Source organism: Pararge aegeria, chromosome 4 (genome assembly GCF_905163445.1).
Source record: "Pararge aegeria chromosome 4, ilParAegt1.1, whole genome shotgun sequence".
Taxonomy (NCBI): Eukaryota; Metazoa; Arthropoda; class Insecta; order Lepidoptera; family Nymphalidae; genus Pararge; species Pararge aegeria.
The window spans coordinates 21064833-21090421 of NC_053183.1; the positions used below are offsets into that span (position 1 = coordinate 21064833).

At 40.8% G+C, this 25589-nt stretch overlaps 1 protein-coding gene across 2 annotated transcripts; it reads right to left on the reverse strand.

The window, feature by feature from the left end:
- Nucleotides 1-7855: 7855 nt before the first annotated feature.
- LOC120623274 (transcription factor GATA-4-like) lies at nt 7856-18657 on the reverse strand. Of its 2 annotated transcripts, none has more exons than XM_039889197.1 (7): nt 18374-18657; nt 12300-13053; nt 11644-12130; nt 11174-11352; nt 10757-10888; nt 9620-9725; nt 7856-7935 (listed from the first exon to the last, which is right to left on the reverse strand). In XM_039889197.1, exons 1-7 carry the CDS (start codon nt 18433-18435, stop codon nt 7922-7924), a joined length of 1734 nt encoding a protein of 577 aa, XP_039745131.1. In that variant the 5' UTR covers nt 18436-18657; the 3' UTR covers nt 7856-7921. The 2 variants fall into 2 exon arrangements, with proteins under 2 accessions (XP_039745131.1, XP_039745130.1); XM_039889196.1 differs by having other exon boundaries at nt 7879-9200.
- Nucleotides 18658-25589: the final 6932 nt, after the last annotated feature.

Below are 25589 nucleotides of genomic sequence, written 5' to 3' on the forward strand. Positions count from 1 at the left end.
CACTTATGAAGCTTTCGTACATATTATATGTGTCCATTATTGCGAGGTGATGAAGATAACCACATTCGTTAAATTGAAATGTTCCCTGCTCTAAGAAGAGCCCAAAACTAACTTCATCACATCAACTGAGAAGGGACGTAGTCCACCACGCTGGCCCGCTGCGGATTGGTGGACTCCACACACCTTTTAGAACATTATGCATATACACATATGCACATACGATGTTGTCCCTAACCGTTGAAGCAAGTGATATTTTAATTCGGTACTTAAAACGCTCATAACATAGAAAAGTTAGATTCGAACTAGGCCCCGCGAAAGTGAAGTCGACCTCTTCCCCAATGAGCTATCACAGCTTCCCGTACAACTAACTTAGCCAGCTATTTTTGGTTATCACCATCTCACAGTAAATTCATTAATTAGCTATTAAGTTACAGCAATGAATGGGTATTCATAACTTTTTATTGTTTATGTAAACCCTAATTAGGGTATAAAAATATTGTATTAGGTTTTTTAGATAGTAATCTGCACAATACGTTTATTTATTGATTTTATCTATTTTCTTTTTAAAGTCCACCAGATTCAATTCCTCATTATTAAGTTTTACAATGTTTTTTACTTGTATATTCATCTATTTACCGGGCACATTTACAACATAAAGTTTATACAAGTATTTATCACATAAATATCTGTGTTGTGGGTCTGTACTCTATAACCCCTGTCTTCGCAAGGAATAAAATAAAACAACTGGGCCGATTCTAAAACTGTATATTAAGCTTCTCTATAATTTATATTCCTTGTTACCTTTAAATGACTCTACTACCAGTTCGGAATGCTGTCTTCGGCAGAGAAGACCACTGGCAAAAAACTCTTCCGTTGCTATTTTATTGAATCAATTAAAACAAGACTTATAACCACAATTACGAGTACAACATTGTCATATATGTTATAACGCTGGGCCCTTTAATACAAGACATATAAGACAGGTCAAACATAACTACTGTTATCACTTATAACATCAGAACTTTTGGAGCAAGTTGTTTGTATAGAGCAACGTCTGCTAACGTTTTCCTCCCTTTAACTTCGTGCCTTTCACCGAATGTGATGTTAAGAAGAGCATAACATTAATCGCTTCGAATGCTGTCGGTACTGACTGCGTTAGCCGTAATATGATCATTCCTATTCTTGGTGTTATTTCCCCTATCTTAACCCATATTCTAAATTATTCAACTTTCTGTAGCGAATTTCCTGATGCATGGAAAAATGCTCAGATAATTCCTCTTCCTAAAAAGGCAAATCCCGCTTCTCTTTCTGATTTTCGTCCTATATGTATTTTACCTTTTCTGTCAAAAGTTTTGGAAAAATTAGTCTACCAACAACTAAGCCTATTTTTTAATAAACATTCTCTTCTCAATCCTATGCAATCGGGATTTCGCCCTGGTCATAGTACGGTTACAGCTTTAGTGAAAGTCACCGATGACATTCGTCTGGCGATGGATAGTAAGAAGGTTACAGTCTTGACTTTGCTCGATTTTAGTAACGCTTTCAATACTGTTGACCATGATATCTTGCTTAGTCTACTGCGCTCCTTTAACATATCTCCATCGGTGATAGACTGGTTTCGGAGTTACCTCAATGGTCGTCGACAGCGCATTCGGTCTGAAGAGTCTTTGTCTTCTTGGTGTGATGTTACGGCCGGGGTACCTCAGGGTGGCGTGTTATCTCCCTTACTCTTCGCTATATTCATTAATTCGATCACTCAAAATATATCTTCTCTCTACCACATGTATGCAGATGATATACAAATATATCGCCACTCAACCACTGAAAATCTTGATTCTACGGTGTCTGCTATAAATATGGACCTAACTGTTATTTATAATTGGAGCAAGCAATATGGACTGAAGGTTAATCCTGCGAAGTCGAAATCAATCATAATTGGCAGCCCTGGAATGATTTCTAAAGTTGATTGGCGTAACCTTTGCCCTATTCTTTACAACGGTGTAGCTATACCCTTTTGCGCCTCCGTTAAAGACCTTGGCATACATTTGGATCAAGATTTTTCATGGTCCACTCATATTAAAGAGCTAAGTAGGAAAATGTTTGCAACCATGAGCTCACTACGGCGCCTACGTTTTGTTCTCCCGATCCCTACCAAAGTTATGTTGGCACATTCTCTCTTTCTCTCTATTCTAGATTATGCGGACGCAAGCTATCTGAATCTGACTGAGGACCAACTGAACAAACTTGAGCGTCTCCAAAATCTTGCTATTCGGTTCATATTTGGTTTGCGCAAGTATGACCACGTATCTGAATTTCGTCAAAAGCTCAAGTGGCTCCCTATTCGCCGTCGCCGGGATCTGCACGTACTTTCGCTTCTGTACTGTGTGTTATTTAATCCCAAAACACCTCCTTACTTGAAGGATAAGTTTAACTTTGTAGGAGCGGCATCTGACTTAAGATCTTGTCGTATGCTGACTTTGAGCATGCCATTCCACAAGACGAAGTTTTATAAGCTTTCCTTCGCAGTTCAGGCTATCGAATTGTGAAATCGATAATTGCTCTCCCTACGAACATACGACAGGCAAAATCGCTTGATATGTTTAAAAATGCAGTTAAAGCTTATTATCTTGCGCAATAAGACGACTGGTTTTTATTTTTATATCACTATTAATTAATATAGCTTTTCAGAATATATATTAGTTTATTATTTTTAAATTTATTTATAAATATTTTATTTTATGTTTTTATTTGTGTATATTTTGTTTATGTATTCGTATGTAGTTATTGGTATTAGGTTTATAATAATTTTACACCACCTATTTGTTCTCGCTCTTGTTGTCTCCTAATCTTAAGGTTGCCTGGCAGAGATCGCTTTTTAGCGATAAGGCCGCCTTTTGTATTCTACTCCAGTTTTTTTTTTTTTTTGTGTTTCTCTCTATTCGTCCTTTATTTTCCTATCTGTGTAGTGGTGTACAAATAAAGAGTTTAAATAAAAATAAATAAATAAATAAACTGTCTGTTTAAAATAATGCTAGGGCTCCATATATGATACCTTAATAACCCAAAGGATATAAGAGATATACTTATCTGATGCCACATCAGGAAGTACCATAGTACCAACAACTTTCAACAACTCCATCAACAGTATAATATACGACTCTTGTTTCGCCACAACAATATTTCGTTAATTATATCGTTTCCATTATAAATCATCTATTCCCAATTAGTAACGTTCCATCCACAGTACTTTGCTTATCCCCTTTTCTCGATTCATTAATTTAAATCCGTGCTAACTTTTCTTTCCCGCCAATCGATCCTGTCGAACTCGCGTCACCCGCCACAGATCCTATATTTTTCTTCGATAGTCTAATAAAGGCTATTATTCTATTTTCAAAACACTATCAATGAGTATACCAGCTATCGTTTCGTCGTTATATTTAATATAATCATCGGTTTTATCATACCTAGATAGAATGCTGTAATTACCTATTTCCTTATACATGCATGTTTCCTCCGCTTTTACCGCTTCTACACACACACAGTAACACACAATAACATTCGGTAACGTGAGTTTAATACACTTATTTTTTTCGTTAAGAGCTAACCCTATTAGCTTCAAACCATTGTACTACTTTAGTTGTCGGAGAGAGATCCTTATAACAATAATATATTTTCTGAGTTAATTTGCTACAAATATTATTATTGATTCAATTAATTTAATACAGCTTTAATAATAATGGATAATAATGTGTCTAATTATACTGTTGGTCAACCAGATAGTAAGGATAATAAAAAGGCTCTTTTATTTTGTTTATATTTATTTTTGTTAAGAGCTAAGCCCAATCCTCGAACCCATTGAATAAAGAACACATACGCGCACGTCTCATTTTAAAACCGCGGAATATTGCTCGCTCACATTCCTTCCCATTTTCTGTGAACGCTTGAACATAAGAGGTAAAACAATTACTGTCACCGTTTGTTCGAAAAACCTATGTAAAGTGGAGTGGTTTTTGATTATATGTCGTGTATACGGTTTTTGTATGTTCTTAATTCTGTGCGGTACTACTTCAGCGACAGAGTTGCTCTCTACATAACTAATACGATAAATGATAATTATTTCCAACTTGTAAGAAATAACTTATTTTCAGTAACAAAATGTATTTCTCACAAGATAGAAAAAATATTGTATAACTATGAACAAGTTTAGCTATGCGGCCGACATGGTTCTTTTGAGCCAGTGGACTAGAGTTTCTACAAATTAGTGAACAGTATGCTGGGGTGAATGGACTCAGGTAGAACTCTAAAAAGAGTGATTTTCTTGTATTTAGGGGAAAGAACAAAATTCCAGATTCCAGAAGGAAGAAAATTCGATTATGTTTGCGGATGCGCGTGTTGATGATTTTTTACGTGATATTCCGAAAACCTGCCGCGTCTATGATGAGCTGTGATGAGTGGCTATGACGAGGCTGGCGAGCACCACCAGCACAGTCCTCAGTACATACATTGGCATGTAAGCTGGATTGCCCACTCTGGAGGTACATAGGTTACATACATCTGTATTCCTAACATGCTATGGAACACGTCCAAAATAAACATTTTGTTGTTATTATTAATAATATATAAAATATGATGTTGGAAAAGAGCAACAGCTGTCAGCTTATTTTGGCAGAATCTGCTTTCCAAACCGGCGGCGCGGTGGTAGAGCACAAACAGACAAACAGTCTTAACGTTTCATTAGTGCTAATAAATTGCGCCTATTTGAATTAATTGAGTTTTGAATTTAAGCGTTCCAAAATCTTGAACCTTAATAGGTTTTTATTTTCAAGTATCACGAACTACACAAAGATTATATTTTTATTTTGGAGCAATATAAACAGATACCTAAGAAGCCCTAATTAGGACAGAATAAGCGCAGTGCGAGCGAGGGTCTTGTAAAAATGTAAAAATAAACCACAAAGCAGTCGGGACAGCCGCCGACCGAAACCAGCTCCAGAACGACTTTACAACTTTACGACGGGCTAAAGTAAAACAACAGCTTGTAAGATTGCTTACTGTAGAACTCGTAACGCCATCTACTAGTGACCGGGATAACTACTTAACAAATCTTAGCGCCATGACGCGCCGCTGCTTAAAAAATATGGAGCTATTAAAACTTTCAACTCTGTTCACTTGAAATTTTTAAATATCAATATCCAACTATTGTCTGTCTGGAAATCAGCATAAGTGAGTTTCCATTAAGAAAAGGTAAAATATTAATTCTGATTACTCCCTAAAAAGCCACTCTCTGGTAAAAAATTAATTTTAAATAAAGTTTTAAATAATATTCAATGAAAATAGTTTTTAATCTGTTTAGATATTAATATAAATAACAATAATGTTTAAAGTAGGTTTCGGAATTCTATAATTTGTTGATTCGTACGCCATCTATGGATAATGTACGGGAGCATTAGTTCCATAGGAGTGGATAGATGGCGGTGTGGGTCGGATATAATCGTCAATGCCACCATCAGCAACTTTTCTCATTTTGTTTTAAATGTTATGAATATTATCACGTGCAGTGTTCGGAACATGCGTTTGGTGACTACTGACTGTAGAATTTGTAATATTATTAAATCATTCAAATTAGGTAAGTAGGTATCTACTTACCTAATTTGAGAAAGTGATAGGAAATAGGCACAGGAAGTTATCAAATCGCACACCTTTAACAAAAACTTTTTGAACTCAAAAACTTGTCAAAAATCTTCTCTTCTTTAGAGTAGAATTTCGCTTGGTTGGCTATCCTACGCTGAGCCGTTCATTAATAGTTTTGCAGCATTCTATTTTCTAGTAAAAATTTAGTTATAAAACAGTTTGTAGCTTAACCTACAAGTTAAGTTTATTCGATACGAGGGTTGGTGTTGATTATAAAATAAACGAAAGAACACACTTGGCAAGATTTTTATTAACAGTATTTCACCCAACAATAAAATAAATTATAATATAACGTTATTTCAATATACTCTCAGACCAACCTTTTTTACAAAATGTTCGCACAGCATGTCGAGTAGCCATAGCTCCTCCTCAGTTGACACACAGACAATACAAGTGGCCGACTCAACACACGCGCGACATACTGACAACACAATCATAAGCAGCCATACACGGACGGGTAGTGTCGGTAGGGTAGGGTTTCTCTGCAGATACAGTAAAACAGAGCACGTCAGTAGTTTCAGTTTCCTTGCCCCAGATACCCGTCTCGTGTGCGGCTGGTACATAAATATTATATTAATAAATTCGTCATATTTTTATCATTAAACTAAATATCTCTTAAATGCTACTTAGGTATATGTATATGAAAATGTACAAAGTGCCCCGCGCCTGGGTAGCCCACAGATAAATAAAATTATTTCTATGTACAAAATAATTAATAAAAGTACCTATGTCTAATTATTGTAAAACACAGCGACGTTTGGCAAACAAAAAAGTATTAGCAAATGCTTTGGTTTATCAGCTACGTATAAAGGAAGTCCTTGACTATGTCGGGTCAACTCTTATCTGCATCTTAAAGCTAGGCGTTCATATTATAGGAAACATTATTACACTTAGGTGTATCATTGTCATCAAAAGCCTAGTATTGTACTACTTCTGAGCAAAGAACTTCTCTCTCGTAAGACCTGAGGTAGGAACTTAGACCACGCGGCACCAATTCGGGATGGTGGGCTTCAATAAATATTGTCATAATATAATATGTTATAACAACGGGCACGGATGCCCGTACGTGTTCTCTGTGATACAGGAGCAGACAACACCTTTTAGATTGTAATTGATCCAGCGGTAGGGGGTCAAAAAGTAACTATTCTTAAACAAGTCTTCAAAATTATTCAAGCATTTTCATGTATTCCTTAAAATATAGATAGATATTTAGTATTTACAATATTATACACTTTTTAACTCACAATAAATATTACAAATTGGTGTGCCGATAACGTTATCATTCCGAGTTCTGACTGATGCTAAGATAAGACTGTATCGGTATGTCTTACGAGCTGTAGGTACCTACTTAACGTAAGTACATTAAACACTGGTGTGGCGTTGTGCTGTTTTTAATATTTCATACTTATAGGTGTCTAGATTTAGATCTTAACCGAAATCTTTCCGATACATACACATGGACAGCACCTATCTGATTGTGTGCTTGTGTGCTGAGAACTGCACGAAATAATATAATCGCAAGGAGCCGCTGGACGAGGAGATGTTCATTGAGACCTGCACCAGCAATGGGTATCGGTCGGGACGATGGCGGCGATAATATGACAATATATAATACTAATCGCTACTACTCGAGAATACGCTAAAATTATCACTGATCGGGCTTACTACCGAGTAGTGCCGCTAAGGAGAGACCTCTGGAGGCGCGGGCTGCTCGAGCACAACACACAAAGTCGAGAAATCAACAGCTCATAAGTCGCAGTTTTTAATGTTGTACCAACTTTGAGAGATACAACGTAATTCAAATAGCGAAGTGACCGAATTAGATAAGGTTGAAAAAAGACGCTTTTCTTTGTCACGTAGGTAGGTACGTCGAATAAATGTGTATTAAACCTTATTTGTATCATAGCACCGTAGAAATTATATCACGATTTAATTGGTTTAAACCGAGCAGGATTGGGTGTCTGTGGAAATTGGTCCATTGTTTTATGTAGAGTGTACACATTGAAACCTTTCGATCGCCGCGCGCAGCGCGCAAGCCGAGGTTACGACTCCCTACATTACTAATTTTAATTCCAATCAAGAAAACTGACTGCTTTTATACCTTATTTACTATAATGACATCATTTTCTTATATCTAGATAGGCTCCTGTTGCAAATATTGCATACATTTGTATTCATCAGAAGTGGGATAGCGGCTCCAGCGCCGGACGCGCGGCACGGCTCAGCGGCGCTAGCGCTGGTAACCTGAAACACGAGCACAATTAACATACTGATACAATAATGTATTATGTTTCTTTACATTTTAAGGGTATGGGCTCGGGATGCTAGAGATAAGCAGAACCGAGAGATATTTATTATATGAGAGACAACTCGAAAAAGTGTCCAAGGTATGCAAATAACAATACCAATGGGCACCAAGCCAGTGCACTTTACCCCACTGCGCTGTGTAGCAACGAGAATGCTAATAATTTAGCCGCTGTTAACACAGCGAAGCGGGCTGAGTTGAAAAGTGTAATGTTTTTAAAATAAAGATATTAAGAACAACAAATGAAACGGTCCTTGTTTAATTTAGGTACTACTCTACCGGGAGACCACACTTTTTCATACACAGATATGGCTATAACTACAACTCTACCTTTTACCTATTTTTATTAAGTCAAGGAAATCGTAAAAATATTTTCTCGAGAACACTCTAGTACTAGATTCGTCTTCAACTCTCCTAGTGTAAATTCAAGTGGAAATGTTTTTCGTTTACTGGAAGTTTTCCCAAGACTATCTTCACTGCATGGATAAAGGAACCAATGGAATAAAACTTAGTTCCTGTAAGCTATTATTATCTATTTAGAATTTCAGAAATTATATTTTCGGAATAATTATACCAATAATTGAATAACTCAATGATAAGGATATAGCTGAACGAATTTATACACAATTTGGCGCTATAAGACCATGGATTAACATTTCACGGTACACGTGTTATCTCGGGGACCGGAAAGCAGTATCCTGCAGACGCGGGGGCGGCGCGGCCAGCACTGCAGGCGAAGCTGCGGGGCCGGCGCACGGCGTAGTGTCATTCATGATAGCTACTCTGTAGGTGCTAACTAGAGTGTCGAATGTTTTTATCAACCAACATTCAAGATATTTTTAGGTAAGAAACGAAGTTAAAAACTCTATTATCTAAATACCTACTGTACCGGATAAGGGTGCAAAGTGGAAAATAAGTAAAAGATAATAGTGTAATAGGATAGTATGTGTTAGCACGGAAAATAATAATTTAGTTTCATAGGAGGCATGCAGAAAAGCATGACAAGGCGCTTAGAAGCGATAGTGGAGCACAAGAGCAAGCTGGGACAGACAAGTGCAGTGCGGGCGCCGTGCGGGCTCCGTGCGGGCCTACTCACAGTGCGGCGCGGCGGGCGGCGCGCGCGCGGCCGGCGCCAGCAGCAGCGGCGCCGCGCCCTCCACCGCCGAGTACAGCGGAGGCAGCCCCTTGTGCGGGTGCGCCTCCACTGCGACACACAACACGTCACCACTTGCCTTACTCATTCTGATATCGGGCTTGGAGGCCGCCTGTCTCATGTCACACATGCTTACGATATCTACCCACCAATAGGATCGCTTCGATTTCTATTCCTTTCTTACGCTAGAATTTATACGGCGGAAAGTTACAACAACAAAGCGATAGTATTGGTGGATACATATTTTTTTATATTTTTTTGTCTTTCGATTTTAGAGCAACAAAAAAAATATTCCTGCACTACACTGTACTGCGTCGCCGGTGCACCCGCGAAGGCGTAGCTTTATATTATTTTCTATGTCACACATGGAGTCTGATATATGCACACTGATGCCTACGTAATGCGGGGACACGGGTCGCCAGTGGCCCGGCGCGCCGCAGTGCCGCTGGCGGCGCCCTACGCCCACGTACCGGACAGCGCGCCGCCGGGCCGCGCGCCCGCGCCGCCGCCCATGCTCTTGGGCTTGCGCTTGCGCGTCTGGATGCCGTCCTTCTTCATGCTGAGCGGCCGGTTCACCTGCGGGCACCCGCACGGCGGGCATTAGCATTGCGACTCACGAGCACTAAACCTTCACTACCGATCGAACACATGCATTACAATCGAGGCAGGCGAAACGGCGAAGGTTTATCTCCAGTAAGTTCTATCTCGCTTCGTAAATGTTAAAAATAATGTTTATTTAATTATCTACGGGAGATTTTTTGCCTTTCACACTTAAATTTATAAATAACTTTGCAGTAAATGTGATTAAACTGGAAACATTTAGGCCTTCAGGGCCACGTTTAGCAAGTTGTTGACACTTAGTGTGGAGCTGCCGTGGGCTGCTTTCACTGTTCAAATAGCGCATACATATCGTCAACCCCACGATTAGAGGAGTGGCGCTGCGCACGAGCGGCAGCTGCCCCCAGCGGCGGGGAACTCCTCGTAATCTCCCGCCGCGCTCCTATCATCCTTTAAACAAGCGTATCTGGCCGCGTGGAGATAATTGATAAAAGATTATTTATCTCATTACGAATATTCGTGGGCGCGATGATAATTCCCTATCAGTCGGTAGCCCCGGCCGTTTATCTCGAGAGATTAGATGAGACCCTGTGTTTTGATTTTTTATACAGGCCCAATATTTGCCGAGGAGTTCCCTGATAACTGCTGCAGAGCGATTAGATACCTTCGCGCCACTCCGCGCATCTAATCGAGCCACGTAACCCGCCGCAATCGACGCGCCGCGATACCGCGAGCGTATCTGTTACGCTAATTGTCAACAGCCCATCGTAGCAGCGAGTCCATTCATAGCTTCTATAACATCTCAAGCTGCTCTAGTTTCGAGCAGCAGACTGCATCGTGCCGTGGGCTGCTTTAAGAAAGTTCCCCACTAACCTCGTCACACGCGTTCCCAGTCAGATAATGTGTAATTGGTCTCTCGAGCATTATATTATTACTATTTTCTATAACCCTACGTCTGAATCAGTATATTTTGGTGTTACAAATGTATTTAAGCATCGCGTTTCGAGAGTCGTTAGTTGGGTTGTCGTTATTAGTTTGAGGTCACTCACGTTGTGCAGCTTGTAGTAGAGGCCGCACGCGTTGCACACGGGCTCTCCATTGTTGTTGCGCCGCCACAGCGTGGTGTTGGACGTGCGGCAGTTGGCGCACGTCACGCCCACGCGCCGGTTGCCGTTGCTGGGCTGTGGAGCAGTAGTGTTAACCAGCGACAGGGGCGGACCAACGTAGCAGTAGGCATCGGACGTGCCTTCTAAGGGTCTTTGAATAAAGATATAGTAAACTTTGATCGAGCTCTTGCGAAATCTTAACTAGGTAATGAAATGATGATGTCTCCTGGGTTTAAGAAATAATTCCGCGAAAACGACCCGAGACTCTCAGAGACAGTTCAACATCATCGTCAAGGAATCTTTGATGTAAATAATGTGTGATGTAAGCGGGTACTTGTGGCCCCGGGGTGGCGCACTCACCAGCGCTTGCTGCGGTTTGGCCTTCTGCCCCTTGAGCGGCGGCCGGTTGACACCGTTGATGCGCGTGTACAGGCCGCACGCGTTGCACAGGTAGTGGCCCGTGCCGTCGCGGCGCCACAGCGGCGTAGCGGCCGCGGCGCAGTTCACGCACTCCTTCACGTCGCCCATGCCCGCCATGTCTGCCGGAGGGAAGGGGGCTTGGCAATGTTACTCAGCAGGAATATTATCAAGCTTATGCTTTTTCAAGTATGGTCTGACAATAAAAAAACGGCAAATGGGAAAATAACTTGAATCTGCCAATTTTTGATTTAATTATCCGAGTTTAGCTTTAGTTTAGGATACCTAAATATTATTTTTGTCTTCTGAATATTGAATAACTCATTCTGGCCAATTATGTATCTGAGTGCAACGCACTGGCAGTCGCCATGTGGCCGCGTATTGAGGTATCTGAACTTGCGGCCAATACTAACTGGGGTCGAAGGAGTCGTCGACGGGCAGCAGGTGTTGCGCCGGCCACGCCTGCGCGGGGTAGCTCTCCACCAGCAGGCCGCCCTCGTAGCCCGACACGGGCACGTACTCCACGCCGCCCGCGCCCGCCAGGTAGTGCTCGCCGCCCACCTTGTACTGCACCGCGTTGCCGTGCGAGTACAGCGTGACCTGCTGCGCGCCCGGGCTAGGCGGCGCGTCGTAGGCCGCGCCGTACACCACGTGGGCGGCGCGCGTGCCCAGCGGCGACGACGCCAGCGTGGGGTCGCGGTACAGCAGCTGGCCGGGCGGCGAGTCCTCGCGCGCGCCCGCGCCGTACAGCGTCAGCAGCTGCTCCTTGCCGTAGTAGCCCGCGCTGGCGTACTGTGGGCTCTGGCCCGCCGCGTAGCCGCCGTGCATGGACGTCACGGGCTGCAGGCTGGCGTACGTGCCGGGCCGCGCCTCCGCCTCGCCGCGCGACTCGTACTTCACCTGTGCGACACGGGGCCGTGAGCACTTCTTCCGACTTCGATATAATAAACCTACCGTGGTAGGTTCAACTGTCATATTTCTTGGGCGTCGATTATATCGGTAACGAAAAGTTTGCGTTGAAAATAGTCTGATATTCAAAAACGAACGCCCCGTCGGATCCGTCGGTTACCTGTTGGTAGGCTACGCCGACCGCCTGCTGGTTGTTCAGGGCGGTGGTCTGGATCATCTCCAGCGCCGAGGAGGCCACCGCGTGCTCGCCCAGCACGTACTGGCGGGTGTCCGGCGCGGGCGCGTCGTAGTGCTGCAGCTGGTCTTTGTCCTTCTGCAGGAAGGCGTCGTGCGCCAGCTCGGGCGGCGCGGCGTCGGGCGCGGCGGGCGGCGCGCGGTACCGCAGCGCGAGGCCGCGCGGGGCGGCGCGCGCGTAGGGCGGCGCGGCGCGCTTGTCTTGCGCGGGCGCGCGGTAGGGCTCCGGCCGGAAGGCCAGGTAGCGCGCCGTGTCGGCCTCGGCCTGGCGCAGGCGCTCGTCGTCGTAGTGCGAGCGGCCGTCATCCGGCAGGCGCGCCGCGTAGTGCAGCAACTCGGTCGGCTCGTCCTTCACGGCGTCGTCGCACTCCGCGTCGGTGATGAGGCCGGCCGCCGTGATGGTGCGCAGCGCGCGGCGCGACGTGATAACGGACATCTGCTCCGCGCCGACCTCCGCCGCCGCCGCGCCGCCGGGCCCCTCGACGCCGAGCCCCTCGCCGCCGCGCCCTTCGCCGCCGGGCCCTATGCCGCTGGGCCCCTCGCCGCCGTTGCCGGGCTCGGCCTCGCCCATCATGTCGGACCGCTCCTCGTGCTTGACGAGCTGCAGCGCTTCGTCGCTGTCCGCCTCCCGCTGCTCCTCGTTTCGCTGGATCATGCTGCTCACATTATCCATGTCTGATCTGCAACGAGAAGGTCACTTAAGGGAGGGCCGACGTTCTGCCATCTAGTCCTTATGCCCTCTTAAATTTTTTCTAACCAGATTGAATGGGCATGGTGTCTGATTTTAAATGCGCTCGGCTCGGTGACAAACGTTATGCCTATTGCCTCGATTATAAATACTCGATTTTAATCGAGGCTTTAGGCATAACGTTTATAACATAATCGCTAAAATATTGATTTCAATTCATTCAACACAATGCAAATTGTTACATTTATAATATAATATTTTAAAAAAATTGATTTATGTAATGTAACGTATGTACAACCAGTTTGGACGCAGCCAATGTTAAAATGAAATAATTCTATGAATTTAAAAAAAATTAAGTAAGATGTAAGTAGATCGTAAAGTAGAGAAACCGATTTTATTCTCAATATAAAAACATACATTTTCTCCATGAGGTATTTTTTGAATATTTTATTAAATTATTTTCATTTTCAGTGTTGAAAAATTGTATGTTTATCTCAATATGAAGATTTTAAAGATATATATATGGACGGAAAAGTTGAGATGTTTAATTTTTTGAAATAAGAATGAATCTCTTTTATTTATATGAAATTTTACACCTTTGTTTTTTTTTGCACTTTAAAAAACTTTGTACATTTGTGCTATTACCCCATAAAATAACTCCTTATCTAAACTTAACTGTAACTGTAACTGACTTAGTATACGTTTTGGCTAGCTGTAAGTATACTAAGGATATTCATAAATAAATTAATAACTAAATAAATAAATAAACCACGCGTGTGTTAGGAAATAGGGAATTACAGCACTTTATCTATGATAAACCCGATGAGTATATTAAATATATCATCAAACCATAGTTTGTATAACCATATGTTGTTTGATGGAGTTGTTAAAGTTGTTGGTTTGTTACTATGGTTGTACCTGATTTTGCATCAGATAAGTATATCTCATCCTTTGGCTTATTTAGGTATCATTTATAGAGCCCTAGCATTATTTTATACAGACAGTTTATGTAGCAGAGGTTTTTCTATACAAACAACTTGTTCCAAAAGTCCCGATGTTATAAGTGATAATAGTAGTTATGTTTGACCTGTCTTATATGTCTTGTATCAAAGGGCCTAGCGTTATAACATATGAAAATGTTGTAATTGTGTTTATGTCTTGTTTTAATTGATTGAATAAAAGATCTAAGTGCCAGCCTGAACATTGTTAGTATTGCAGTTAATATCTGGTACCCGACTACCATCTATCTTATATTTTTTTAGCACATGCGTATCGTACGTAATATTATATTAAAAGTAACTCTTCGAGAAGTGGTCGGAACCGTTGTGATCTATACAATCGGTTACAAAATGGACGAGTTTATTTTTAGAATCGGAACAGGACTGTTTACGCACGAAGTTCGGTTTAAAGTCAACAGTCAATTTCCTGAACCAAGCACAGGCAAACAAAACAAAGGCTTTGACCCGGAAAAGCCGAGGCGGCGGAAATGCAAATAGGGAACAAGTCTGCGGCGCCGGCGCCGGCCCGGCCGGTGGCACATCATTATGACATGTAGATATCTCTTGAAAAGTTAAAAGTTTGTATTAAACATAATATTAAAGGAAAGTCCTATTATAGTACTAAGGACTACATCAACGATAAAAATTATTACCAAAAAAAAACACCCGGTTAAGGTTGTTGTGGGCTTCTTCTTAGACCAGGGCGCGTTTGGACCCGTAAACTATGTTCTATGTCATATTTTACATGTAATGTACTCATCAAAAGTGCCATCTATGTGCCTATTTAAATAAAGAAGTATTTGACTATGACTTTAGCATTTTGCGATCCCTGATGCTCAACATAAGAACTTTCCAAAATGTAACGTTGCTGCAGATTTTATGACTTTAAATAAATAATTATAGTGATCCATAACTAATTGACTTCACATAAAAATACAAATAGGCACAACTTGAAAACCTTTTAATAAGTTTAAAGTCCTTCAAAATATTATTTTCTAGTATAGACAATCAAAAGCACCACACCGCTGGCTCGTTTTGCCGATGGCATGTTTAATAAAATAAAAATGATTGTATACGTGTTCATGTAACTATCTATAAGCCTTTAGCAGAAAAGACATAACTATAAGATCATTTTGAATGCACAATTCAGAGTCGTTATAAACTTATAGCTATACACCCTGCGACCCTATGTTTGTGAGCTTTGAGCAAACATGCACTAACGCCTGCCCTCGTATACCAATCTAGGCCTTTACTCGTTCCAATAAGGTGACTTTTGAATTCCTGATTCTTGGACCGAAGTTCAGGAAACTTAATTTGAACTTAGGTAAGTGTGTTTAGAGTACATTTTAGGCTGCACGGCGACGAGGTTTCCGGTGTTGTAGACTAGAGCTGCGGAGGTTTATGGCCGTGCGAGCAAACACACAAACACACGCGGCGCAGCGATCGAGAGATAACACACCGGGCCCTAGATCTTTGATAAGGGCATATTAACACAATATTTATCGAGCTCAGAGCTTGCCATGGGCGTTGAGTCGTTGAACTGACACAAATGTTGTAATTTATAAATGAAAATAAGCTGAATAAAGTAGACCCTAAGACTCAGTGCAATGGAATTTAAAAAAATATTACAAAGTGTTTTAGGTAGTCTTAACAAGAAGAAATGCAGTTGTTCATCGTAAACAACATTCTCAATAGCTAATAATTAGAAGCTAATAATTTGGTTCTAAACGGAAAAAAACCGAGTGTATAAAATTCACTTTACCTAATGTTAAACACGTGAAAACCACTGTACTACTTATTACGTCTTACGTTTTTCTAGGAATAACGTTAGATTCTAAAATACAATGGGGCCCTCATGTAAATATTTTATCGAACAGGCTTAGTTCTGCTGCCTATGTGGTAAAGAAGATACGCCATATGACCGGCGTAGAAACTTCTAGACTGGTATATTTTAGTTACTTTCACAGCATTATGTCATATGGAATTTTAACATTAGAAGTAAGAATAAACTTACAGTGCAATATACTAGGTTACATAAAATTTATAATTCGTTTAAAGGAAATTGCATACAATTCTACACTTAACTACCCATTGACATCTTGGAGATGTCTCTTAAAAAGTTTAAAGTTTGTATTAAACGTAAGCTTATAGAAAAGTCATATTATAGTGTAAAGCACTACGTAATCGATAAAAAAGCTTGTGTGTGAATTGTTGCTCTTCTAATGATTTAAAATGACATTGTGACATGATAAGTATGTTGTGGGCTTCTTCTGAGACCAGGACGCGTTTGGAACCCTCGTAGCTTTAGTTTAAGTTTACGAATGTGGTTATCGCCATCATCTCACTACCGTGTAATTCTTATGTACGCATCAAAAGTACTTACCTACTTGAATACTTAATACTTGAATAAAGATATTTTTGACTTTGACTTTGAATAATCGTGCTCTGGGCACCGCGGGTGGTGCTTAGTAGTCGCCTACTCACTGACAATTTCATGAGAGGAAAAGTGCAAGTAAACTTTTACAGCTTCCGACTATGTCCCGCGAGGAATAAGTCATATGGCTTCTGTGAACCAGCGGCGCTATAATCTTTTTTGCTTACCACGGAGGAGAACAATGTATTCTTCCATAGTTACATTTTAAATGTAGAGTAGAAATGTGAGATTTTCATTTTTATGACTTGTGATTAAATTAAGATACCTTTAATCATAAAACAACACCAGGGGCGTTTCCGGGGGATTGAAAAAAAAACCCAAGTCCCTGTGCAAATTTAAAAATTAGAAAAGCAGCGTAACACGTGGTCATTAGTTATAATTAGTTTAGTTATGATGAACGAACATAGTCTGTGCTCAGGAGAATATAAGCAATTAGCGGTCGTTCTTTTTTAACATTCTTTTCTATGTATTATTTTGTTAGCATTGTTAAAGGTGAGTGTCTGTTATCTTAATAATTTGGGAGAAGTCTATCAAGAACCTCTTTTGATGGATTATTAATTATATCTTTGCATTTTGCACACCTCTGATGCGCGTTAGTATTTAATATTATAAAAATAAACAAGCACTGTGAGTTAACGACAACATCCGCAACCTCTTACCGGCCCACTGCTGGCCACATGCCTCTCTAATAGGACTGGCTGTTTGAGAGCCCGCTCTGCTTAGATTCGGGCTGCTGAGTACGTTTCCCACGCAAAACATAGTCCCTTATAGAATTTATTTTATTTACAATATTTAATTTCATAGCAATCAAAATGAACAGCGAAGCTAAATTGTGTCATTAAAACCATTTTATGTTTCAATTAAATGTTAACTTTTGGTCTGACCCGGGAATCGAGCCTAGACCTTGAACAAATTTCATCACAATCGAAGTGAAAAGCAGAGTCGGATCTACTTCTGCTACTTTTAAAGCAGCAACGGTACAATAGGGGTTGCAAGTTTGTATGAAAATCCTTGGTCGTCGAAGTTAGAGACACCAACATTCGCACTTAGGTTAATAATTAGGTATTTGGTTTCAATAGAAAATATATAAATGGGTTGCTTAGACAGGGGTGCGTACAACAGACGGGAAGTTTCAAACGCGGAAACCGGCGCAGTAGAAAAAGTAAAATAGGGATGATTGAAGGCGGTCACATTACGACGAGAGATACGAGATACACGGATTCATTAATACTTCGTTCACAGTACTAATCCGCAATTTATTTGTATAGCTATAAACGCTAAAAACTGTCTTTTTGTCTGTTTTTTGCCATCTTCCGCATAAACTATTGAACTGTTCTAACGGAAATTTGGAATTTTCGGGTAGCTTTTCAGCTCTCAAGCTCACGGGAAGTCAGGAATTCTAAGCAGAAGAAGTAACGGGCATGCGCTATAATCATCCCGAAGTGAACACTAAGTACTGATATTATATTTTTACATGCTTATATTTTTAAAAATCAATAAATTTTAAAACTTTGCTTTTATAAATCAGATGTAGCATTTTAAATTTGGGAGCGTGTATATCTGTCTGTTCTGTAGGAGGCAGTTGTTTTACTTTTCTAGGGAAATAAAATTTAAAATAAAAATAAAAATGGGTGAATTCGCGGGCTACAGTTCATTATAAAACATCATTATTAAATTCATTCATTATTCATTATTATTTGTGATTTTTTTACATTTATGTTATTGATGGAATATAATACTTATGTTAAAGGTTCAAGGAAAAAATGTAAAAAAAATATTTAACGTAAAAAAATAGCTATTCACTTGTTGTTTGTATGCAGGCTGTTAGATAAATGAAATGCTTAAAATAGAGTTATAAGAGATCAAGCAGTTCAACATACCTAGGGAGGCAATAAACGGGCGGGCTCTCCAAGGCTGAATCACGACGCGTGTGACAATTCATATTTACACTAAGTAAAAACTTATTTAAAACACATTTTTAGAACCACAACTGTTATAACATTGGAGTCAACCGTATACGTCATTAACAAAAAAAAACTATTTTTAATGTGGACAAGTGATAAACTCACCTTAAGTTTATTTAGGTTAGTCGAATTTTCCTTAAACACGAACTTTAAACTAAAACTCGAGCTCCGCGCCACGCATCGCGCTCGCTATCAGTCGCAGTCGGCGCGCGAGTGTTATCAGCGCGGCCGCGGGGCGGGGGCGGCCGCTGCGTGCGTGCGGCGCCATTGGTCGCCTGTTTTCACTATTTTCTGCCCTCGCGCTGGCTAGCCTCAGGGGTCGCCGCCTGCAGCTACGCGCACCGCACCTCGGCCTGCAGCTACGACCGACATATCCCTTCGGATACATTCAATTGTACTTTCTAAATGTCATACGAACAATTTAAGTAAGCGTACCTAGGATTTGATTCATATGTCTTAGGAAGAAGCAGGCGATAGTTTGCGAAAACCTATAATTTACAACGAATAACTGTAACATTTTAGTAAAAAACTTCACTGCATTCCCTGTATCATATCTTAGTGATACTTGAAAGTATGTATATTGCGTACGTATATTGCGACAGTTATAATCTGCCTGCACTCTATTCTTTCGACACTGCGCTGCACAGAGATCACTCACATCTACTGCTCTCGCTCGAGATTTTTTCCTCTATCTACAAAGATCTCAAAAAAGACACCCACTTTTAGAAAACAATTTATAAAAGATTATACGAAAAGGTATACCTGAATTCCTGAATACTTGACCCTAAAATCTGCAGACGGCAAACGTATTGACGCTATCGATATGTGGTGCTGAAGGAAAATGCTACGGATCCCATGGACTGCATTTCGGACCAATGCATCTATACTTGCATTCCTCAAAATAGAAACAAGTTTCACTACCATCTGCCTCAAGCGAATTCTAGAGTACGTACTTCGACCACATTGCCAGGATAGACGGAGATAATCTCGAAAAACTTGTAGTCACTGACAAAGGTGCGATGGTTGGACCAGATTCCCTGCTCACTGGACACTACCGTCTACGATGCTCTCCAAGTTTCTGGCGATAGAAAGTAATATCGTGAAAAATAAAGTCAAAATATCTTTATTTTGACTTTATTTTTCACGATAGTAGTAGACTGGTTCTTTTTTTTCACCTGAAAAAAAAGAACCAGTCTGGCAACTTACATCTCCTGCAAGAAATTTCTGGTGTAGAGGTTTTATAAGTGATCATGTTATGATGCTAAGCAGAAATTTGAGTCATAAAGTTATTGTCTTCTGTGTAACACTTATTTTCATAAAATGGAAGTCATTACGTATTAGGTGCATTGATCATCAGAGTTTAAAACATAACAAAACTGCTGGAAACATCGATCTTAAAACACTTTCTAAGGAACCACCACCGAGGAATGCTATCCACTAATTTTATATGTTTGTTCGTTTGTCCTTTCTTTACGCCTTAAGTAAGCAACCAATCGACTTGATTTCTGGCATAGAGTTAGTTAAAAGGACGGAGAATAACGTTGGCTAGTTTTACCGGAAAACAAACCGTTCCTACGGGATTCGTAGGGAACCATAATAAACGCGGACGAAGGACGCTCGCAACAATACAGACCATAAAAGTTTCAGTTTGATTACTTGATTTATACCTAAATGTTATATTTCTTAGTAAATAATATTTGGGAGCGCGTTCGCTGCGATGTGTAAAGTCAACAAAAAGTACGATTTGGGAGCCTGCGTTATCTGTTGTGTTGCCATGTCGCCGTGTTTGCGCAAACATTTATCCTACATCGCGTTCTGCCAATTCCTACATCGCGTTTTTCTACTTAATATTTTTATTTTAGGTCACTGCTGCTTGTCAGAGATAAATAGGTGCCTTTTTTTGCGAATCGTGAGAATGCGCAAGAGTTTCTGTCCGCTGTGCGCTTCTGTGCGTGACTCTGCATCCTGATATTCTGTTCATTTCTGCCTACCAAGCACCCAGAAGCCTTGTAGCCCATCTCAACTGTAAAAACTTTCTTTTGCTATCTCTATACCACAAAAGTTCAGAGAAATTCAACAAACGTTGAGTACCCGAGATTTTTGAGCAACGGTTCTAACATCAGCAATTATGATGCTAAATCAGTACTTTCTTGTAAAATTGCGAGTTTTTCATCTGAAGATAACTTTTACGCTATTTCCTCTGGATATCACCGCAAAGGCCTGATCCGCACCGCAAAGGCCTGGAATGCCCTCCCATCTTCCGTCTTCCCTGATACCTATAATCTGGGTACCTTCAAATCAAGAGTGAATAGGCATCTTCTAGGCAAGCGCGCTTCATCTTAGGCTGCATCATCATTTACCATCAGGTGTGATTGCAGTCAAGCACTTGTCTATATACTTTAAAAAAAAAAAAAAAAAAAAATATCAGTAACGTCGTAGCTACTTGGCCACGTTGTAGTATCTACCTGTTGGGACCCACACCTAGATGTTGGGCGCTTATCGTACACCACATTTAGCAGGTAGCTATTTAACTGCAGTGGCTTTGTTTCTGTTGTCTCCGTATCACGCAAATTGTCGCCGGCTTCTATCGAGTATCGGACATCCGCAATCAGATCGCTCCAACTAATCAAGCGTGATAATCTGTAGATTATTCAATTAGTGTCTATTAGCAGGTATATCATTCGCTATATTGTGATTGTCGTGAGGTAATTTTATGTTATCATAGAAAAAGTAAACCATAAGTTGTTGATAGTAATCTCTGTGCATTTTAAATAGATCAACTAAAGATAAACCTGCTAATTAATAGTTCTTGCAAGTTAAGGCTCATTTTAAACTTTCTTTACCGCCAATTTTACATTCAAAGCGATTAATATATAGATTGTTCATTATCTGATTAATTAGTATTTTTTCCCCTCGCATTGACGCTCTACAGCTTCTCTGTGATATTTTCTACGTATGAAGTATAATTGTCGTGCGTTAGGTACTTTTGAAACAGCTTGAAGCACGTTTGAATTGTCGGTCACCTCGTAGATTGGGTTTTTGATGTATAATTTTAGAGCCTAATTTTTAAAATGTTGGACTCTCTATTTATAAAAAACAACTATCATGTGTTGATGCTAAAAAGATTTTGATTTATAAAGGGATCAAATGCGTTATGTTTCTTGATTCACGTAGATGAAGAACGTCAAGCCTGCTATTGCTCAATTTTCTTGGTCGGCTGCTAGTCGTCTTCATACAGAACGCAATTTGACAATTGATGCTAATAGTGTATAGGTGACGACAGGTCGCTACATAGCAGCTGTCGGGGCTACTACACAACACGCCTCAGCGATAGTTTTTTGAATTCGCTGCGTGTAGTGAATAGTTGGAACTGAAGCCGAGGAGTGGGGGGCGGGCCTTAGGGGCGAGGTGGCGGAGAGTCCGCGGGTCCCGCCGCGTATCAGCAGTAATTAGAACGATGATCGATGCTTCGAGCCGGCTGATAAGATAGCACACCACCGGCGCATTACCGACTTATCGATCGTTTTTATTGTAATTGTAAAAGTATTATTGTTTCAAACCAACATTAATCATATAAATTTGAACATAAAATCGATGATAAACAAGCCCTAGCTAGGTATTTACCGCCCTGTGACTCGTGAGTCAGCCGACGATCGTATAATTAAACTAGCGCTTTATATACTTCGCAGAAATAGCTATTAGTAAATAGGATTACGCTCATTTATAAAACTACATACATACACGACACTCAGCGCAAGTGTACACTGGACTCTCGTGAAGTATGAGTACACGCGTGAAGAAAACTGAACCTGAAGAAAACCTTTTCCTTTGGATTAAGTTTAACATATTTTTCCACTTTCAGATATCGTGGAAAATTTCAATCTTCAACGGTATTTTATTTAAAGCATAAACTCTATGTTAAATATAAACTTATATTACTAGCATAAAGATGTAATGTCGCCCTTCAGGGTCTTGCTTTTTTGCCTGACATCAAGATAATCGCCAACAAGTAGGTAAATACTGGTCTACTATTGGCCACTTTTTTGAATTTATGTGAATTGGCACCGGTTGAAAAGCCATGTAGTCTGTGAGCGGCTACGATTACGATACGGTTAACGACTGTAGTCTCAAAGGCCTTCCACAGCTATTGCTCCCTCGCCCGGTGCGTCAGCTCCGCTGCATGTGTGAGGGATAAAATGTATGCATCAAAGTTGTGGAGGCAAGTCAATTTCAGAGCTGCATCCGGATGTATGATTACAGAGATGTGTCCAGTTTGTGCCGCCACACTAGGTCTCGAGCTTCCGCCTCCCTCTTGTGCTCATTGTCCAGAAATGCAGTTATAAAGTATCAAACAAACAGCTCTGAAAACGTTTATAACAATTAAAGTTATCTGCCCTGAATTAATTCGTAAACTGTAGCTTTCATGCGTATCGTTCGAACTACTGGGTGCGCTTCGATCGATGACGGCCACGATTAGATTGCTCGCTGATACCTTGCGTCACTGCAGCCACTCCGCTTAGCTGATTGCAAACTCATTATTTGGAAAGCCAATATTACAACACCGTGTCTACTGATTGTTGTAAGTTGTAACTCCTTAGTATCGCAGTAGAAATGACAATTATTTCAGATTGAGGACGTAAACAGAAGATATCGTTACACAGCGGTCAGGCTGTATTGTAGATTTCAACGTTCTTGTTAGAACAATTCATTTTCTCTATCGTAACATATTGTGATATAATGTGAATTTGTTTTCTGTATTTTATTTATTTCGTGAGAGGGAAATTCGTGAGTGCTGACTTCAAAATTACTAGAGAGACTTCTGTCACACATTCATGCACATTTCCATCTGTGAAAGACGTAGAAGTCCTTTGTGGGGTCGTGCACTTTTATTTTATGATGCCGGAGGTGATTCTTTGCCTACGAATTCATAAATTCAAAGAATGTTTTAAAACTCATTTATCACATACTATGATATTGAAGACAATTGATAAGTTACTTAATGACAAAACAGTTTCGCTCTCATCACCCGCAAAATAATTGATATAAATGATTATAAATGTTGATGTTGGAAAAGATTAACTGCTGAGTTTCTTGCCGGTTTCTTCTCTGTAGAACCGGTGGTAAAGACACAGAATAACATACATACTTGACGTTTCAAAAGTGCTTATAAAGTGGGCTTATTTGTGGCCAATAGTCTCTTGAATCGTCGTTGGAATGTTTACCCTTTTTATGACTTGAGTTAGTTAAAAAGTTCTATGGAAGGAAACTTGTTATATTATGTTTTCGCGCCGCTGGCTCAGGGCCCCTGAAGCATTGTTATCTAGTGGGTACTCCACTTGACAGCTCCGGCGGTCATACATGCGCGGGGCTCTGTGATTCAGCGCTCAGACCGGCTTATCTCTTGTCACATATGATGTTACAAGATCGGTTTATAAATAAATATTGCTTACACCTTAGAGTTGGTAGAAAAACAACAACATGAGTATTAAAACAGCGAACCTTTCTATGGTAGAGATACGATCGATCGATCGATACGATCATCTTCTTCACTGAGCTATTTACCGCACGTAAGTTTTCCGCTTGTCGTATGTCGAACCCCCCCGCAGATCTTGCTACTCCAGCTAGCTCGTTCTAGAAGCATAAGGCCGCCCAGGTTGCCGAGGTTCCGTGAAAGAGGGTGCAGAGCCCTGGTAGCTTTTGCGTTGGTCTGCCGCGCGCTTGCACTGCAGCATCTCTCAATGCAAATGAAAACTCAAATGCTAAATGGAGAGAAATAACTAATGGCCTGTTCGAGAAACACTACTATATTGCAAATCATATTTTGATGCTTTAGTAGAGATATATATATCGTACAAATTATGAACATCCAGTTAGGCTATAGCCTAGCCTGTAGTTAATATGCTAAAGTTGATTTGTTGCTTTGTTAAGGCGTGAAGGAAAGACAAACAAACAAACACACTTTCGCATTTATATTATTACCAGAGCCTGTGTACTAGAAAATCGATAGTTTCTTAAACTGTAGATACCGATAGGTTGGGCTATCGGTATCAGGTGACATTATCACAAGAGCGCGTGGTTCGGCAGGTGGGCGGCGCCGCGTGTCAGCGCCGACAGCTGACAGCGCCACTCAACAACTGACACTTCGACTGACGCGGAGTACAAAACATTTCAGAAGACGTCTTGTCTGCTGTCTCTCAGCGACGACATTGTACCTACTTGTCGTTGTTGTATGAGGCCACTTGTTTAATAAACCCACAGCAAGCGATTTATTTAAAGTTGTACGTAGTTGTGTAAAGTAAAACATGTATTTTTATGACAAAACTCGTCCGAGGAAGCGCTAAGGCCATGCTTAACTCGGCCCCTAAGCAACATCGTTGCAATGTTGTATTCCGGCCTGGAGGGCGTGGTTGCCGGTGTAGAAGACACTGGGGCTTAGAACCTACGCATCAGGTTGATGGATAGAGCGCGGTACAACTGAACATATTTCTTGTATGTCTTGCAAAGTGTTGTTATGTTTATAAACGTTGTTTTCCAATTAACAGGTGGGCCATTTGCTTGGTTGGACATTAATTTAAACTGGTTTTCTTATTTAGGTAACTGATTTAAACTGTCATAGAGTGATTAATTTTCTGCCCTAGACCAAATTTGCGGAGAAAATGGAACGCGGAACGCCGAGCGTTTCCAACAAGCGGCCTTAAAAAGTCTTTCCCGAAATGGACAAAACAAAACTCGCCGGGCAAAGAGCAACGCAGAAGCAAAAAATACAATAGCTGGTAGATTAACCCTGGATTATAATTCTTCAAGTGTGCGAAATTAGAGCAAATTAGTGGCACCGTAATGTAGAATGACCCACAAGTTGAAGAGGCTTCGAGCTTACTAAGGTAGATTGAACAAGTTATAAATACCTGTGTCGAAGACGTTGCCGTTACGTTGTTGGATTTCATCACACGACTGCAATTGTTGATAAATAGTTAAAGCTCACTCGCCTGCGCTTTGTGGTTTGGCTTTACTTGTACGGCCAGTAATTTGTCGGCCGACTGGCGCAGTGAGCAGCGACCCTGCTTTCTGAGTCCAAGGCCGTGGGTTCGATTCCCACAACTGGAAAATGTTTGTGTGATGAGCATTAAGTGTT